At 45.9% G+C, this 18,140-nt stretch overlaps 1 protein-coding gene across 1 annotated transcript; it reads right to left on the minus strand.

The window, feature by feature from the left end:
* Window positions 1–4,815: 4,815 nt before the first annotated feature.
* Window positions 4,816–17,233, minus strand: LOC311104181 (IQ domain-containing protein K-like; the record flags this gene model as incomplete). Its single annotated transcript, XM_084145874.1, has 9 exons — window positions 4,816–5,135; window positions 9,092–9,206; window positions 15,016–15,100; window positions 15,403–15,480; window positions 15,776–15,828; window positions 16,208–16,305; window positions 16,687–16,837; window positions 16,953–17,080; window positions 17,182–17,233. The coding sequence occupies 9 exons, from the start codon at window positions 17,231–17,233 to the stop codon at window positions 4,816–4,818; spliced, it is 1,080 nt and encodes a 359-aa protein (XP_084002000.1).
* Window positions 17,234–18,140: the final 907 nt, after the last annotated feature.

Consider the following 18,140-nt stretch of genomic DNA (forward strand, 5'->3'; position numbering starts at 1 on the left):
GAACTTGTTATCAGTATAAAAGACACCTGTACACAACCTCAAACAGTCACACTCCAAACTCCACTATGGCCAAGACCAAAGACCTGTCAAAGGACACCAGAAACAAAATTGTAGACCTGCACCAGGCTGGGAAGACTGAATCTGCAATAGGTAAGCAGCTTGGTATGAAGAAATCAACAGTGGGAGCAATTATTAGGAAATGGAAGACATACAAGACCACTGATAATCTCCCTCGATCTGGGGCTCCACGCAAGATCTCACCCCGTGGGGTCAAAATGATCACAAGAACAGTGAGCAAAAATCCCAGAACCACACGGTGGAACCTAGTGAATGACCTGCAGAGAGCTGGGACCAAAGTAACAAAGCCTACCATCAGTAACACACTACGCCGCCAGGGACTCAGATCCTGCAGTGCCAGAAGTGTCCCCCTGCTTAAGCCAGTACATGTCCAGGCCCGTATGAAGTTTGCTAGAGTGCATTTGGATGATCCAGAAGAGGATTGGGAGAATGTCAGATGAAACCAAAATATAACTTTTTGGTAAAAACTCAACTCGTCGTGTTTGGAGGACAAAGAATGCTGAGTTGCATCCAAAGAACACCATACCTACTGTAAAGCATGGGGATGGAAACATCATGCTTTGGGGCTGTTTTTCTGCAAAGGGACCAGGACGACTGATCCGTGTAAAGGAAAGAATGAATGGGGCCATGTATCGTGAGATTTTGAGTGAAAACCTCCTTCCATCAGCAAGGGCATTGAAGATGAAACGTGGCTGGGTCTTTCAGCATGACAACGATCCCAAACACACCGCCCGGGCAACGAAGGAGTGGCTTCGTAAGAAGCATTTCAAGGTCCTGGAGTGGCCTAGCCAGTCTCCAGATCTCAACCCCATAGAAAATCTTTGGAGGGAGTTGAAAGTCCATGTTGCCCAGCGACAGCCCCAAAACATCACTGCTCTAGAGGAGATCTGCATGGAGGAATGGGCCAAAATACCAGCAACAGTGTGTGAAGACTTACAGAAAACGTTTGACCTGTGTCATTGCCAACAAAGGGTGTATAACAAAGTATTGAGAAACTTTTGTCATTGACCAAATACTTATTTTCCACCATAATTTGCAAATAAATTCATAAAAAATCCTACAATGTGATTTTCTGGATTTTTTTTTTTCATTTTGTCTGTCATAGTTGACGTGTACCTATGATGAAAATTACAGGCCTCTCTCATCTTTTTAAGTGGGAGAACTTGCACAATTGGTGGCTGACTAAATACTTTTTTCCCCCACTGTATATAGGCCAAATTGAAATACAGATCTTCAGAGTAGTGCAGGTAACCTCTCTGAAGTGTAGTACTACCCCCACCCTTTCCCATACCTAGTATAGAATGACTTATATACACAACAGTTGAGGCCCTGATTAGAAGAAAAAAAAGTTGCATTGTGACTTTTCCTAGTTTGTGACCAATCCCCAAGATGTCATAGCCTGGTCTGTATGTGCTTCCGCCTTCTCCCCAGACTACTGCCCAGTCAGAGTTACCTTCTCCCCAGACTACTGCCCAGTCAGAGTTACCTTCTCCCCAGACTACTGCCCAGTCAGAGTTACCTTCTCCCCAGACTACTGCCCAGTCAGAGTTACCTTTTCCCCAGACTACTGCCCAGTCAGAGTTACCTTCTCCCCAGACTACTGCCCAGTCAGAGTTACCTTCTCCCCAGACTACTGCCCAGTCAGAGTTACCTTCTCCCCAGACTACTGCCCAGTCAGAATTACCTTCTCCCCAGACTACTCCTCAGCCAGAGTTACCTTCTCTTCCAGACTACTCCTCAGCCAGAGTTACCTTCTCTCCAGATTACTGCCCAGCCAGAGTTACCTTCTCCCCAGACTACTCCTCAGCTAGTTACCTTCTCCCCAGACTACTCCTCAGCCAGAGTTACCTTCTCCCCTGACTACTCCTCAGCCAGAGCTACCTTCTCCCCTGACTACTCCTCAGCCAGAGTTACCTTCTCCCCTGACTACTCCTCAGCCAGAGTTACCTTCTCCCCAGACTACTCCTCAGCCAGAGTTACCTTCTCCCCAGACTACTTCTCAGCCAGAGTTACCTTCTCCCCAGACTACTCCCCAGTCAGAGTTACCTTCTCCCCAGACTACTCCCCAGCCAGAGTTACCTTCTCCCCAGACTACTCCTCAGCCAGAGATACCTTCTCCCCAGATTACTCCTCAGCCAGAGTTACCTTCTTCCCAGACTACTCCCCAGCCAGAGTTACCTTCTCCCCAGCCAGAGTTACCTTCTCCCCAGACTACTCCTCAGCCAGAGATACCTTCTCCCCAGATTAATCCTCAGCCAGAGTTACCTTCTTCCCAGACTACTCCCCAGCCAGAGTTACCTTCTCCCCAGCCAGAGTTACCTTCTCCCCTGACTACTCCTCAGCCAGAGTTACCTTCTCCCCAGACTACTCCTCAGCCAGAGTTACCTTCTCCTCAGACTACTCCTCAGTCAAAGTTACCTTCTCCCCAGACTACTCCCCAGTCAGAGTTACCTTCTCCCCAGACTACTCCCCAGCCAGAGTTACCTTCTCCCCAGACTACTCCTCAGCCAGAGATACCTTCTCCCCAGATTACTCCTCAGCCAGAGTTACCTTCTTCCCAGACTACTCCCCAGCCAGAGTTACCTTCTCCCCAGCCAGAGTTACCTTCTCCCCAGACTACTCCTCAGCCAGAGATACCTTCTCCCCAGATTACTCCTCAGCCAGAGTTACCTTCTTCCCAGACTACTCCCCAGCCAGAGTTACCTTCTCCCCAGCCAGAGTTACTTTCTCCCCTGACTACTCCTCAGCCAGAGTTACCTTCTCCTCAGACTACTCCTCAGTCAAAGTTACCTTCTCCCCAGACTACTCCCCAGTCAGAGTTACCTTCTCCCCAGACTACTCCCCAGCCAGAGTTACCTTCTCCCCAGACTACTCCCCAGCCAGAGTTACCTTCTCCCCAGACTACTCCCCAGCCAGAGTTACCTTCTCTCCAGACTACTGCCCAGCCAGAGTTACCTTCTCCTCAGACTACTGCCCAGCCAGAGTTACCTTCTCTTCAGAAGAAAGGCAGTACATACTTGTTAAAAAACGATTATTGACTTGCTACAGAGTGTATTCAGCTTCTCTTTGTGGATCTGCAGAAAGGCACACAACACAATGGCCAGGTCTTTATAAATTATTTTTTATACATAGAACAATTTAGTGAAGCTAAACTTTTAATTTGTCTCTTTACTCCATTTGAGATCCCCAGACTACTCCCCAGCCAGAGTTACCGTCTCCCCAGACTACTCCTCAGCCAGAGTTACTTTCTCCCCAGATTACTCCTCAGCCAGTCATAGTTGACTAAAGCACATACAGATCTGAGACCAGGCTAAAGCTTTCATGCCAGGGCATGCAGTAACCTTGAAACTGGTAGAGCAGCCCTGCTACCAGATGGGCTAATGCTACCTACCCGCTGCTATGTGATCCAGTTTCACCATGCAACTGGACCCACTGCTTCCAGCCAGCCAGCCAACCAGCCAGCCAACCCCTACTGTGGAGCGCTGGTTGCTCAGGCCTATCAAATGTCCTTGAAATGAAATGAGCTGTTTTATCGCCTCGCCCTAACCCAGTGGCAGCTGTGCCCCGGGCATCCCATTACCTACTGACTGAGATACATCTCCCTCCCTTCCCTAGACTGGGCCTCCTGGGGGCTGCTGCATCAGGATTGGCCCAGACAGCTGTCCATCACAGGGCCACCCCGCTGTTATGCTCTGTGATTTGGTCCAATTGAAAACTGTGAGGCCTTCAAGAGCTGGGTCTTTGCAGGTAAGTGCATCAGACAAATAACAGTAGATATAATGCCAATACACTGAATTACACTCTCAAAACCAATGGATTGTCAATGGTCTCTAAAAGGTCCATGAGTAAAATACATCACACTGTATCTAGTCATTTTCAGTGTTTTATTGCTGTACTGTTTATCAGCTTGCTCTCAGTCACTGAGAGATCACTCTTCTCAGAACTCTCTTTCTCATCCTCTTTCCATCAACAGGGTCATTCAGCTTCCTGAATCGCAGGACACAAAAGAACATGCTATTCTGTTCATCTGCTCTCACCATTTTCTCTGCCCTAAATTCCTGTTTTGAGTGGAAACATTTGTCTGTTTCCTGGGCCGAAGCATTATTATCACCCTGTTCGTGGAAAAAAGAAGTGACAAATACAGGAAATATTTGTATCTTTCTATGCGCTATGAAGGAGAGGTGATTAGAAGCAAAGCCATTGTGCTGGTGACTACCAGAGTGTCTAGTCATCTTTACAGTACTTATCGATACAGTTTATAATATTAGTGTGTAACCTATACTCTTCATCAGTAGTGTGTCAGTAATAGTGTGTAAAAGTGTATTCTCTGTGAGGTGGTGATTTTGATGTAACATTGATGATGTCCATGTCATGTTCTGCCGTGCTCTGCTAAAATAGCACCCTATTCCCTGTAAGGTGCACTACTTTTGACCAGTTGGCGTAGTCGGCAAGATCCCTAGCCACACAAACAATATGGAGAGACAGGTAGTTGGTCAAGTAGTGCACTGTATAGGACAGGCCCAATCCTGGTCCTGGAACATGAAACATTTCTGGTTTTAGTTTCTACCTGGTAGTTCGTTGCACTCACCTGGTGTCCCAGGCCTGAATTAGTCCCTGATTAGAAGGAGGGGATGAAAACCAGAAGTATTTCAGCCCTCCAGGACCAGGATTTGGCAGCCCTGGTATAGGGAATAGGGTGCCATTTGGGGGACATATCGTCTCAGTCTCTATGGCCTTTCAGTGGCTCCCTAAGGATGGGGAAAAGGCGTCCATAGCGGTGGCTAATGCAGTGAGCGTAGCAGAAGCAGCCTCGGGCAGGGTCAGTGAGTCAGTTAGTGTCCTCTCCTCCCTGGTCAGCTCCTCTACTCCCTGCAGGCTGGAGGTCAGTGACTCGGTGCTCTCAGGACTCATCTGGAATGTGGGGGTGTGGACCACGGTGCTCTGGGGGGTGGGGGAGACCACCTGGATGGACACGCCCGAGTTGGAGTACCCACCGCTGGGCTGAGGGGTCTGAGGGGTGGTGGAGTCCCCCCTGAGGTCATTGAGGGCCGAGCTCACTAGGGAAGAATAGAACAAAATATAACAAAATAAACCAAACATACAGTTTATCCACATACGCACACACACACACATGCACACACACACGATTCAGAGGTTTGTACACTAGCTCATGGTGACAGCTGCCAGGCCTGTTCTATTGTTAGCCTCAGTAATAGACAATAGACATGACATCATAGATGAAAAGCTTTCTTGAATTGAATAGAGTGCTTTATATTTGACCAGTTACAATACTCAAACACAGAGAGAGAGAAAAAATAATTTGTGTTATAGACGTCACAGACACAATGTTGTTTATGTTGGTTTGCTATGTTTACACTGTGGTAATGACAGTGGTGTAAAGTACTTAAGTAAAAATACTTGAAAGTACTACTTAAGTGGTTTTTTGGGGTATCTGAGCTTTACATTACTATTTATATTTTTTACATCTTTTACTTTTACTTCACTACATTCCTAAAGAAAAGTATGTACTTTTTATCCATACATTTTCCCTGACACCCAAAAGTACTCGTTACATTTTGAATGCTTAGCAGGTCAGGAAAATGGTGTAATTCACCCATTTATCAAGAGAACATCCCTGGTCATCCCTACTGCCTCTGACCTGGCGGACTCACTAAACACATGCTTCATTTGTATATTATGTCTGAGGTTGGAGGGTGCCCCTGGCTAGACGTAAATAATAATAAAAAACAAGAAAAGGATGCCGTCTGGTTTGCTTTATATAATTTGAAATTATTTATACTTTTACTTTTACTTTTGATACTTAGGTATATTTAAAACCAAATACTTTTAGACTTTTACTCAAGTAGTATTTTACTGGGTGACTTCACTTTTACTTGAGTCATTTTCTATTAAGGTATCTTTAATTTTACTCAAGTATGAAAAGTGGGTACTTTTTCCACCACTGGGTAATGACAGTGTTTGTTGAGCAGGTTTGGGGTCAACTTCAATTCATTTAAGTAAACAGGAAGTAAATGAAAATGTTACCCAAAAAATTATTGAGAAAAATTTGATTTGGAATTGGAATATTAGTTTATGTCCTGAATTGAAATGGAATTGACCCCAACCCTGTTGTTGAGTTATCAAGCTATGGGATAGCTAGCTTTGTTATGTTGTCGTGTTCACTGAACCGTCATCAGAGATACATTCCTCACATGATAAACGAGGAGGTCAAGGACACGAGGAGATAGATTAATGTGGTGCTGAGCTCTGCACCTGTCAGCTGACCCCTGACCTCCAGGCGCCACATGTGGCGGCCATGTCTGAGAACCCTGTCGAAACAAGGGCCTCAGTATTAATGTTTTTCCTGCTTGTTTCCAGTGCTTATGTTTCAGAATGTCTTTAGTTCAATTTCCAGTGATAATGTTTCAAATCTAAGTCCTCTCCAGGACTTATGTTTCAGACGGTGAAGTTTTTAAGTAATTTACATAACCACCATAACAATGTTTGGGTGTGTGTGGAACGAACAGCTGACTGAAGACAGGATGGTCGGGCATTCTTGTGGTTGAGTCCGTTTCCATGGTAGCATGGACTCTTTACAACGTGATAAAACTTTGTTGTTCCTTGCTGAAACAAGCAAGGTGTTGTAGCAAACCAGTCCCCCCTCACTGCAGCAGCAGCACATGCAGTCAGGCGCGGAGTAGAGGAGGAAATGTGCATCTTTTTAAACGAAAATGTGCTATTCAAATGATTGTAACGGTGACCGCGGTCATTTGGCTGACCAATAAACGTCATCCAAAATTCCACGACCGTCACAGCCCTAATGGCAAGGTCTTTAAATGTTTTAGCCTGTGAGGTCTTTAGGCCATTTCCAGCGCTTGTGTTTCAGCCTGTGAAGTGTGTAATGGTGGAATGGGTATCGTATGGTACTGGGTCAGATGAGATCAGCCTGGCAGCAGCTGCTGTATCACACAGTTAACATTTATTTTCTCCTTTCTCTTTCAGGTCTCTCCCTCTTCCTTCCTCTCTCTCTCCCATCTCTATTTCTCTCTTTTCCTCTGCCTCTCTTTCAGGTCTTTCTCTCTCTCTTCTCCATCTCTCTCACACTCCCCCTCTTCTCTCTCTGTCCTGTGGTTTGTGTCATTCGTCACTATGCACTGTGTGCTGCTCTGCTCGCGCTTCATTACGCCCAAAAACAACAACGGGCAAAAAAACTACAAACAAACTGCAACTTCAGCAAAAACAGCCCAGCAAGGTCTCTCTCTCTACCCCTTCCCCCCTTTACCCATTCCCACTATTTCCCCTCTCTTTCTGTATGTATCTCTTTATCTCTAACTCATATTTTCCCTGTCTCTCTCACACACAAGTACTGTACAAAGCTGTGGTGCTGATGTTGAAAGAGGGGTCTCCATTGAGAACGCAGTAGTCAGGTGCTTATGTTGAAGAGGTAGAGAGGTCTGCATTGACAACACTGTAGTCAGGTATAGAGAGAAGTACCTCCCCATTGAGAATACTGTATTCAGGTGCTGCTGTTGAGAGGTAGAGACTAAAGAGAGGTCTCCATTGACAACAGGTGCTGATGCTGAGAGATAGAGAGATCCATCTCCATTGAGAACATAAGGTCAGGTGTGTTTCTGTGCTCCCACAGCCTCCCCAGGCCCCCTGCTAGAATGTCAGGTCAGCACTCGCTTCACGCAGCAGGACTGTTGTGTACCAGGAAGTGTAAGAATGTTCGCTGCTCCACAGCTATTTGGATGTGTGTGGTGCATGCCTTTGTTGTTTTGGAATGTGTGCCTCAATGTGGTGGTCAATGTGGAAAACACCGATGTGTGTGTGAGTGGAGTGTTTGTGTGTCTAAAACAAAGGTAGACATATGCTATGTGCAGGGTTTTTAAAACATCTGCCTGTGTGTATGTATGTTTCAGCATATCTGTTTGTATGTGTGTATGTGAGGGAGACGTTCTCTGCATGTATGTGGTTTTGGTTGTCTTTGCATTGTAATCTGTGCTTCTGTATGTATTGAGTATGTGGTTATGTTTGTGTGTGTCAGTCTCTGTGTGTGTTCATTTGTATATTTGTAAAGTGTGTGTGTTGTCAAGGACATAGCTGTGTTGTTCTCCCAGGAATGCCAGCCAGTCAGCCATTAAGGGCTCAGGGTTCTCTCTCTGGAATAGGGCTTACATTCCCAGCTGCTCTACACTACACACATACACACACACACCCTGAGCCCTGCTGACATTTTCATCTCCCTCATTCTCTCTCTCCTTCTTTCCTGTCTCCCTCTCTTTCTGAAGACGTGTGCAATGCCCCCCCCCCCCCCCCCCCCTCTGTGTGTCACACAAAGACATCCTGAACCCTGCAGACATTTTCTCTTCTATCTCCTTCACTTCCCATATTTCTTCCCCCCCCTCTCCTGCCCTCATTCTCTCCTTTCCTCTCTCCCTCTCTCCCACTCTCTCGCTCTCTTGCTCTCTCCTCAGCAGCAACTCCACTCAGATTAAACAACAGCCTACCTGATGGTTACTCGTAGTTGTAGCCTACTCGTTCTCATTTAACTAACTTAATTCTGTCATTTTAATTCCATTTTGCATTGATTAGAGATCTCCCATGTTGCTTACTACACATGGAGCCACTGAATGTAGACAGTACCACTTTGATTGGCCGACAATAACAACCGCGTGAAACCCGTATAGGCTACTACGGTATGTACTTTTATGGGGCGCATGTCATAAAAACTACATTCAAAAGATTGTTTTATTGAATTAAGAATGTCAAATGTCATGGCATATCCTTGTGTGTAGCAATGTCACATAGATAATACAATTTAGACAAAGCCTTTTCATTGTTAAAATAGACACATCATTTTTTTCTTCTTCAAAAATGTATAATCAAATACTAACGTCCATTCGGACATTCGAATATCCAAATAACTGTGCCCATCCCTACCTCATATACTCAAGTGTTTCCATTATTTTATCAGTTACCTGTGTGTGTGTGTGTGTGTGTGTTCTCTCACCCCGGCTCTCCTGGTGAGCCCAGAATTCTTGGACCGTTTTGGCGATGTCACGGTTATCCTCTCTAAGCTCCCTCTGCCACTGGCGCAGCTCCTGCACATCTGCACGGGCCCGCACCTACACACACAGTCAGAAAAAGTTGTAATGACCAGTCTTGTGTTTGACCTTGATTGAATCCACAGTCAATCAAACTAAAACAGGCAGTATCATCTACAGATGGTCCAAATCCTCTCTGGTAGTATCCTACTGGGTTTCAATCTGGAGCAGCTGGAACAGAAACAGACTGGGCAGGCACACCTCAATATAGATTCCTTCCTCCAGAATACCATACAGCTGTGTGTGTGTGTGTGTGTGTGTGTGTGTGTGTGTGTGTGTGTGTGTGTGTGTGTGTGTGTGTGTGTGTGTGTGTGTGTGTGTGGGTGTGGGTGTGGGTGTGTGTGTGTGTGTGTGTGTGTGTGTGTGTGTGTGTGTGTGTGTGTGGGTGTGTGTGTGTGTGTGTGTGTGTGTGTGTGTGTGTGTACTGTACGCTGCTGGCAATAGGATGGGTAGTTAACTTTCATGCGGATTCCCGTGTTGATAAAATGATGTGTTTGAAAGTAAACTGAAGGCATTGCCAGTGCCAGCTCTTTCAGCTATTGTATGTTGATGATAATGTGGATAATAATGCAGAGGATAATGTGGATGGTGGGCCAAAATCCAGAATACTGAGAGAGCATGTTTTTCCTGGAACCTTTCCCAGGTCTTTCCCTGTGTTTCTGTGTGGCCTCCAAGCTTTCAATGAGGTTCCAAATAGCTGCTGCATGGTAGCTGAATAGAACATGTCCCTGAATCCTCCTCTCTCCCAGCCCCCCTACACTCTGACTAGGCCTTTGTTTCTCACTCCCTTTCTCTCAGAGTCCCTCTTCACCCGTTTCCTCCTGCTCTCCATTCTCCTCTCTCCCCTCCTACTCCCTGTCTGTCTGTCTGTCTGTCTGTCTGTCTGTCCACCTGCCTTTCTTTTTCTTAATCTTTCTATCCCCACCCACTTTCCTGTTTGCCACTCTCACCTCCTCTCTTCCTTGTGCCCATCTGTCCTTTTCTTTTATACCATTCTCCTTCCCCTCCTCCTTCTCTCTCTCCCATCTTTCCTCTCTCTTCTCCTCTCCATCCCCACCTCACTTCTTGCCTCTCCTTCCCTCATTTCACCCTTCCCCCTTGCTCCCATTTTTCTCTCCCTCTCCTCCCTCTCCCCAGTGTGTCCCTTTTACGTCTCTCTCCCCTCCTCCCATCATCCCTCCTTTCACTCTCTCTACCCTCCCCTCTCTCTACCCTCACCTCTCACCCTCCCACCCCTTGCTCCCATTCCTTCATCTCGCTCCTGTTCCTCAGCCTCCCCTCCTCCCTCTCTCCCCCTCTCTCCCCAGTATAGCCTTAGTTAGTGGTTAGCCGTAGCTAGCTGCAGTCTAACTGTGAGTGTGTGGCTGTGAAAGTGGGCCTGTTACGTAAGGCCGTACCATGGCGTTGGGGTGGAGGGGGGGGTAGGGGAGGGGGAGCCATGGTTTATTCAGTGGGTGTCATTACGCAGTACCAACCCCTCTGCTGATGGGAGATTCCAAAGAGATGGAAATTAGGGGTGAGGGTCAGGTGGGGGGAGGAGGGGGAGCGATGGGGCAGTCTGTCTTGTTTGTGTGTGTGCGTGCGCATGTGTGCATGTTTGTGTGTGTGTGTGTGTCGGTATGGCACTTGAGGAAGAAAGAGGATGGGTGATGGTAGTGTCTGTGTATATCAATGCAGATAGCTAGTTAACCAGGGGGACGTTTTGTTATGGCTCAAGTGCATCATGGATTCAGTTTAGTACTGCATCATGTCTGTACACGTGACTGTTTCATTACATACAGATGAGTTTTTTTGTGTATCAAACCATTAGTGCGCCTTTCCTAATCTTTTGAATATGTGTATATTGTGTACTTTGGTGTGCACATGAGGGTGTATGTGTTTGTCTGTGTGTGTTTTAGTTGAACATGTGAGCGAGTTGTCCCTACCCTGGGCATGTGTGAAGGATGGGCATTTCAAACGTGATTATATAAATGAGCGAGACAACACACACACACACACACACACACCAAAAACACAGTGAGACCCCATCCAGCTTAATCCCCGCTGGTATCCTCGCTCCAAGTCAGAGTCTTCCCAAGAAAACCTGTTCGCACACGTGTACACACACACACACACACACACACAAAACCACAAACACCGACATAAATACCTGACACAAAGATACGCAGATGCACACACACACACACACACACACACGGCTTTCAAGTGTTATTCTCTCTGTCAGGCAGTCTAGCTGAGACAGAGCTTTTTTCCAAGTCTGTGGGAGAAAAGAGAGGAGAAGAGAAGAGGAGAGGAGAGGAGAGGAGAGGAGAGGAGAGAAGAGGAGATGAGAGGAGAGGAGAGGAGAGGAGAGGAGAGGAGAGGAGAGGAGAGGAGAGGAGAGGAGAGGAGAGGAGAGGAGAGGAGAGGAGAGGAGAGGAGAGGAGAGGAGAGGAGAGGAGAGGAGAGGAGAGTCTGAGGCAGCTCAGAGACAGATCAGGCACTACTTCATCCCTTCATCCCCAGCAGAGCCGGGCCATGGAGGAATGTAGGGGTGGATGGAGAGGAGCAGGGAGAACCACGCTCTGCCCTAGGGTACTGCACTTCCTGTGAGCCACACAGGGTTCATCCAAGTGCCTTGTGGTTCCTCACTGCATCACTGGCTGTGTCTCAAACAGCACCCTATTCCCTATGTACGATACATGGCCCGTAGCCTACATATCAACACATACACACAAACTCTCTAGGTCAGATAGGGGAGAGGCGTTGTGCCGTGAGGTGTTGCTTTATCTGTTTTTTGAAACCAGGTTTGCTGTTCATTTGAGCAATATGAGATGGAATGGAGTTCCATGCAATAATGGCTCTATATAATACTGTACGCTTTCTTGAATTTGTTCTGGATTTGGGGACTGTGAAAAGAGGAGTTTACACTTTGAAGGGTACCTCCAGTACTGTACTGCACTGTGCCTAGCAGGAGTTAAAGGATGGAGGATTATGGCTAGCTGGACTATGGCTATGGTGTGTTAGCTAAGTACATTACATAACATGTGTTGTGTCGTAGCATCTCTCTTTTTAGTGTTCAGCCTAGCATCTGCCTGTGCTGCTCAGAGAGACAAGAACATTGTCTGACTGGGTGCTCTGTGATATACTGGCTGCTGTGGGGCATCAATGTGTGTTTCTGATGCCGGCCGTTCATCCTTTGGTAACAACTACACATATTGTCAATGAAAGAGGTGAGGGAGGGAGGGGTACACACACATGCACATACATACGTACGTATGCACACACACATACATACACACACACACACACACACACACACCCCTCCTCTGCAGTCAACGCTGCGTCAGGCAGGTTACATAACTCAGCCAAGTGAGTGAGAGAGAGAGAAAGAGAGAGATAGTCGGATAGAGGGAGGAATAGGAGAGTATGGTGTAGGGGGGATTGAATGAGAGAGGAAGGAAGGAGTAGGATGGATAAAGGGATAGAGGTGAGAACGACAGAGGAGAATAGTATTGACGTCTACTGCAAAGCTTCACATACACTGTTTCCACCCCGCTGAGCCACACACAAACACACTCCTCTGAAGCATGATGGCACTGTGCAGAGCATCGGAGCATCACACAGGCAGCTCTCTCAGTTCACAGTTGACTGTGTTTGTACATGCTGCTGCTGTCTCTGCTCTGCTGGCTGTGGCTGCTTTGAGCCCCAGGTAACAAACCACTCAGGGCACAGCCCAATGTCTCTTCAGCACCAGCTTCAGGCCTATCATGACAGTCCTACCTCCCCAGCCCAAGCCAATCCAAGCCCCAGCTTTTGATACAGTCCAATACCTCAGCACCAGCACAACACTGCCGCCTGCAAAATACATATTTTATATATATATATATATATATATTTCATTGACAGAACAGTGCGGGGGTATCATAAAGTAGTATCTCAGACACTGAAGTGGCCGAGATGGGGCTCAGACCCCCTGCCACCAGGGGTATATGTGAGTTGGGAGGGCTTACCACTACGCCCTAGTTAAGCCTCCAAAACAGCACTAACAGTGTTCCTCTCCTTCTCTCCCTCTCTGATCATCGCTGAAAAAGCCTTTTAGCAGTGCTTTCCTAGCCGTCTCTCTCCACTCCCTCCCTAAACTTCTAGAGGGGAGAGTATGCAGTGCTATCCCTCGCCCTATTGAACCTCACCTCAGTCAGAGTAGGATAAACACATGGAGTCAATGAGAGATGACCGACTCACTACCGCCACCTCCTGTTGAGGAGAGGAATTACAACCAAATACAGCAAGCGATAACACAAGAGATCCAATACAGCCTACCTCTGGCCACACTGGCAGAACAGGACACAGGGACACGCGGAAACACACACACACTCGGCATGCTCTGCTCTGCCCACCACATTTCTTTTTCAAGCCCACTTGAGCAGAGCCTGATTGGACATGACAGATCTACATCACAGCTGGCATCATCAAGCCTCAATCATTTATAATGAACAAAAATATAAATGCAACATGGAACAATTTCAACAGTTTTACTGAGTTACAGTTCATATAAGGAAATCAGTTATTTGAAATCAATTCATTAGGCCCTAATCTATGGATTTCACATGACTGGGCAGGGGCGCTTGGGAGCCAGGCCCAGCCAATCAGAATGAGTTTTTCCCCACAAAATGGCTTTATTACAGACATAAATAGTCCTCAGTTTCATTAGCTGTCTGGGTGGCAGTTGAAGAAGTGGTCTGCGGTTGTTAGGCCAGTTGGACATACTGCCAAATTCTCTAAAACAACGTTATGGTAGAGAAATTAACATTAAATTCTCTGGCAACAGCTCTAGTGGACATTTCTGCAGTCCGCATGCCAATTGCATGCTCCCTCAAAACTTGAGACATCTGTGGTGTGACAAAACTGCACATTTTAGAGTGGCCTTTTATTGTCCCCAGCACAAGGTGCACCTGTGTAATGATCATGCTGTTTAATCTGCTTCTTGATAAGCCACACTGGTCAGGTGGATGGATTATCTTGGCAAAGGAGAAATGCTCACTAACAAGGATGTAAACAAATGTGTGCACAAGATTTGAGAGAAATAAGCTTTTTGTGAGTATGGAACATTTTTGGGATCTTTTATTTCAGCTCATGAAATAGGGGACCAACACTTTGCATGTTGCGTTTATATTTTTGTTCAGTATACATTGACAATGAGGAGATTTATTTATTTATTTATGGCTGGATTTTCCCATGCAATCACAGAGTCAAAGGCAAGAGAAGAAAAGGGGCTGTTTTGGTGTTTGTGTGTGTTTGTATGTGTGTGTGTGTAAAAAAGGGGTCTTTTGTGGTTACATCATAAACAGACAACAAAAACAGTGTCTAGTAGATAGACGAGACAGACAGAGACTTGTCTGATTAGAAGTGTGACTATGGGTGTGTATTTACATTTTTTGTCATTTATGAGACTCTAATCCAGAGCGAATTACAGCATTAGTGTCTATATTTATCCATAACAGAGCACTCAAGATCACCCACACAGGAAGGAATTAGGCAGCGCATCACTGATGACATAATCACGCTGTACCCAGAAAATAATGGGATTGCACAATATGTTTGTTTCATATGGGGGCACTGGCCAGCTCCTGCAAATGCACACAACTGAACACAATAATACACACACATGCACACACGTAAAAGAACGCACATAAGCGTGTGCGCGCACACACACTAACACACACCAAAATAGGGGACAGTGGAGCATTTAACCCTTTACACACTGTGCACTGACACCCTTTAAAACGGTATAAGACTATTTCTCATCTAAAATAACAGTGACCTTTAATTTACTGTCAACAACACTCACCTTATAGCCCCGCCAGAAGGACTGGAGGAGAACAGCAGCCTGCTGGTCTGACAGCAGTAGGGAGAGAGGGATGGGAGGCCTGGGACTGGGAGAGGGAAATAGGGGGGGGGGGTGGAGAGAGGAGAGGGCAGCGTGTGAGTCACCTGTGTTCATAAGGGCAGCATCAGCCTAAGGTGCAAGTTTGTGTCACTGTGTGTGTGTGTGTGTGTGTGTGTGTGTGTGTGTGTGTGTGTGTGTGTGTGTGTGTGTGTGTGTGTGTGTGTGTGTGTGTGTGTGTGTGTGTGTGTGTGTGTGTACATGCATACATAATATGTGTGATTTCTGAGATGACCTTCTTGCTCTGTGTGGAGTTTGCGTCTACACTTTATTAAGTCTCCTGCAACTCACTGTATCCTGAGCCAGTCCTTGACAAATGGGATCTCATGGAAGTCCACAGGGGCCTGTCCCTGCCGGCGGGGGTTCCGACTGCAGTGGGAGAGAAGAAAAGGCTTTGGAACCGACAGTAGCAGACAGAAGATTGAGCTTAGTTTCACACAAAGACAAACTACAGTCATAGTTGCGTAACACCAATACATTTTTAGAGACAGACAAAAAAAAAACATTTAAAAATGGTAAAAGCAATGGCTTAGCACTCAGAAGACAAAGAGGTGGCAGAAAGTTCAGAGACATTGTCAAAGCTTTTTACTAAATCAACTGAGAATGGAAGAGAGCAAAGAGGGCAGGCAGGCAGGCAGGTAGGCAGGTAGGCAAGCAGTCTTACTTATACAGCCACTCAGTTAGGAAGTCACAAGCGTTGAATGCTGTTCTTTTCCTCTAAAACAGGTAAAAGGATCACAGTGTTACTGTAGTGTAATAATCAGCAGAGCTCTACAGAAGTAGGCTACAGTATAATCATCATGATCATAGTATAATCAGTGCTTGAAGTGGGATTAAATAAGTCCTAGTAATAGTTTTGGGTGTTGGTATTCATCATATGTTAGAGACAATATTTTATAAGAGGTGATCATAGATCATGTCACTCTATAATTCAAAGTTGTTTTATGTATTACAGTCACGGGAGGCAAACTATTAAAATACTGTAGTGTATTGTAGTTTGGTGGTCTGTAGTGTTCTGCAGGGCCACATTGATGTCTAGTAAATGGCCATTATATCATGTTAGTGTTATTGTGTGACATAGACCTAGTGCCAGTACCTCCAGGCAGTGTTGTCTCTGGGCCTCTCTCAGCATGGCCTCCAGTCCAGGCAGTAGCACTGGGAACACGGACCCCTCCAGGAACTGGGTGATTGGGCCTGGGGCAGACATGGGAATGGATCAACACAAGTGGGGGAAGAGTGGCCTTTCTGCCATGCAAAGGAACATTTCACTCCAAATGTAGCCTAAAACATTGTTATGGTACTATTATTGGGGAGTAAAATTGAGACAGACTTGAAACATTGTTATCCTCTACTGTGCTTTGAGTGTTAATTAAACAAGAAAGTATTGTTCCTGATAAAAGCGTAGATTATGTGTAGGGATTGAGGGGGAAGAGTAGTATCGGGTCTTGCACCAGAAACACTGAGGCTACAGGACACTAGCCTACTTCCTGTGCCATAAACTTTGAGACCTCTTGGCAGAGGCCATAGTATGTTTAGCACATACAAAGAAGCTACAGTTTTAAGTTTGAAACTCACGTTGATGGAGCTGGGGAGTGGATGCAGGGTGTGTGGTCAGAGGCTGTCTGCGACAGGAGGATGGAGGTTTGTCCAAGACAGAGTATCCAGCAAGGGCAGGGTGGCTCAGAAGAGGGTCAAAATGTTTCACAGGGTCATCATCCACAGCAACCTAGAAAGCCATACAGCACCATTTAGACAAACATATCGTTTTCTTTTTTTCTTTTTTTTTTTCTTTTTTTTTTGAATTGTATTTACTCAAGTGCAATTATAGTTGGCCGCCTTACCTTAGCTGCCAGGAGACCATAGAAGACAGGAGTGTGCTTGCTGGCGCTGTACTGGGAGACATGAGTGCTCACTGAACCACTGTCTGTCCAAGCAGCGCTTGGTGGACTGGGCTGCTCCGACTCATATTCTGGTTGCACAGAACAATGAAAACGAAATATTTGTGCCTATTTTAGTCGATAACATGCATATCGGTATTTTCAATTAACTCTCAAGCGAAGCATACCTTACCTTCACAGACTTGTTGCCACAATGATTTCTTAGCACCGATAATTTTTGCCATGTTGAGGCAGTTGCTAAGAACGCATTGCTGGTTGTCAAGGAAAAACGTATCTTCCTACTTCCGGTAAAAAAAAAAAAACAATTACAAGGAATATTTGGGATTAAGTACACATTTCTCTGAACCCAAAAAACGAATTATAAACACCATTAGAAAATATGTATAATGGCACAACAAGTCTTTAAAATAAACCAATGGCAAACAAGCACGGGCTGTTCTTAGAAGAATCTCCCACCTCAGCACTGGAGGGCAGCAGCTACAGCTGACTCAGACAGACAGAAGCGATGAGGGAGTTTTATTACACTGGCCCGAGTTAAATTAGGCAAAGCCCCGTCACATCATCGGGACGCTCAGTCATGTTGTCAACAAGGCAGCATGGTGCATCGTCCAGCAACATACAACATATTTTTTCCATAAAATAAATGTTTGAATTTTCTAACTAGTTTTAATTGGGAAGGGAGATAAAGCGTTTTCATCAAAAGCAATCCATTTTGCATGTGAAAACACAGAATCCTACTCATCACACCACGTGCTTAGTTACATGACTTTTGTTTTGAGCCGACTTTGCGGTCGGCCATACCGGACACCTGGCTCACGCCCGGGAGGCAGCCCGATTCCAAATCGAATGCAATCAACGCTAACACGATCGACTCGGGTCATGCCCGGGGCATTAATAAAACTCTATCATTCCTACTTATGATCTACTCTGTATTTTGAGCAATGAAGCTTATAATAACTTGGTTATATCAAAGGCCATTTGAATTAGGATTCATGTGGTGGGCGTATAAACTTATAATACAACTAAAAATGGTGATCAGAAGAAAAGCCCTCAAACTCAACTCTGGACCTCAAAGCCAGTTCCTCTGCATTTTTTTCCATCAGGGACTGATTTCGACCCGGGACACGCAGT

This window comes from Coregonus lavaretus (assembly GCF_964263955.1).
Source record: "Coregonus lavaretus genome assembly, chromosome: 2".
In the NCBI taxonomy this organism is placed as follows: Eukaryota; Metazoa; Chordata; class Actinopteri; order Salmoniformes; family Salmonidae; genus Coregonus; species Coregonus lavaretus.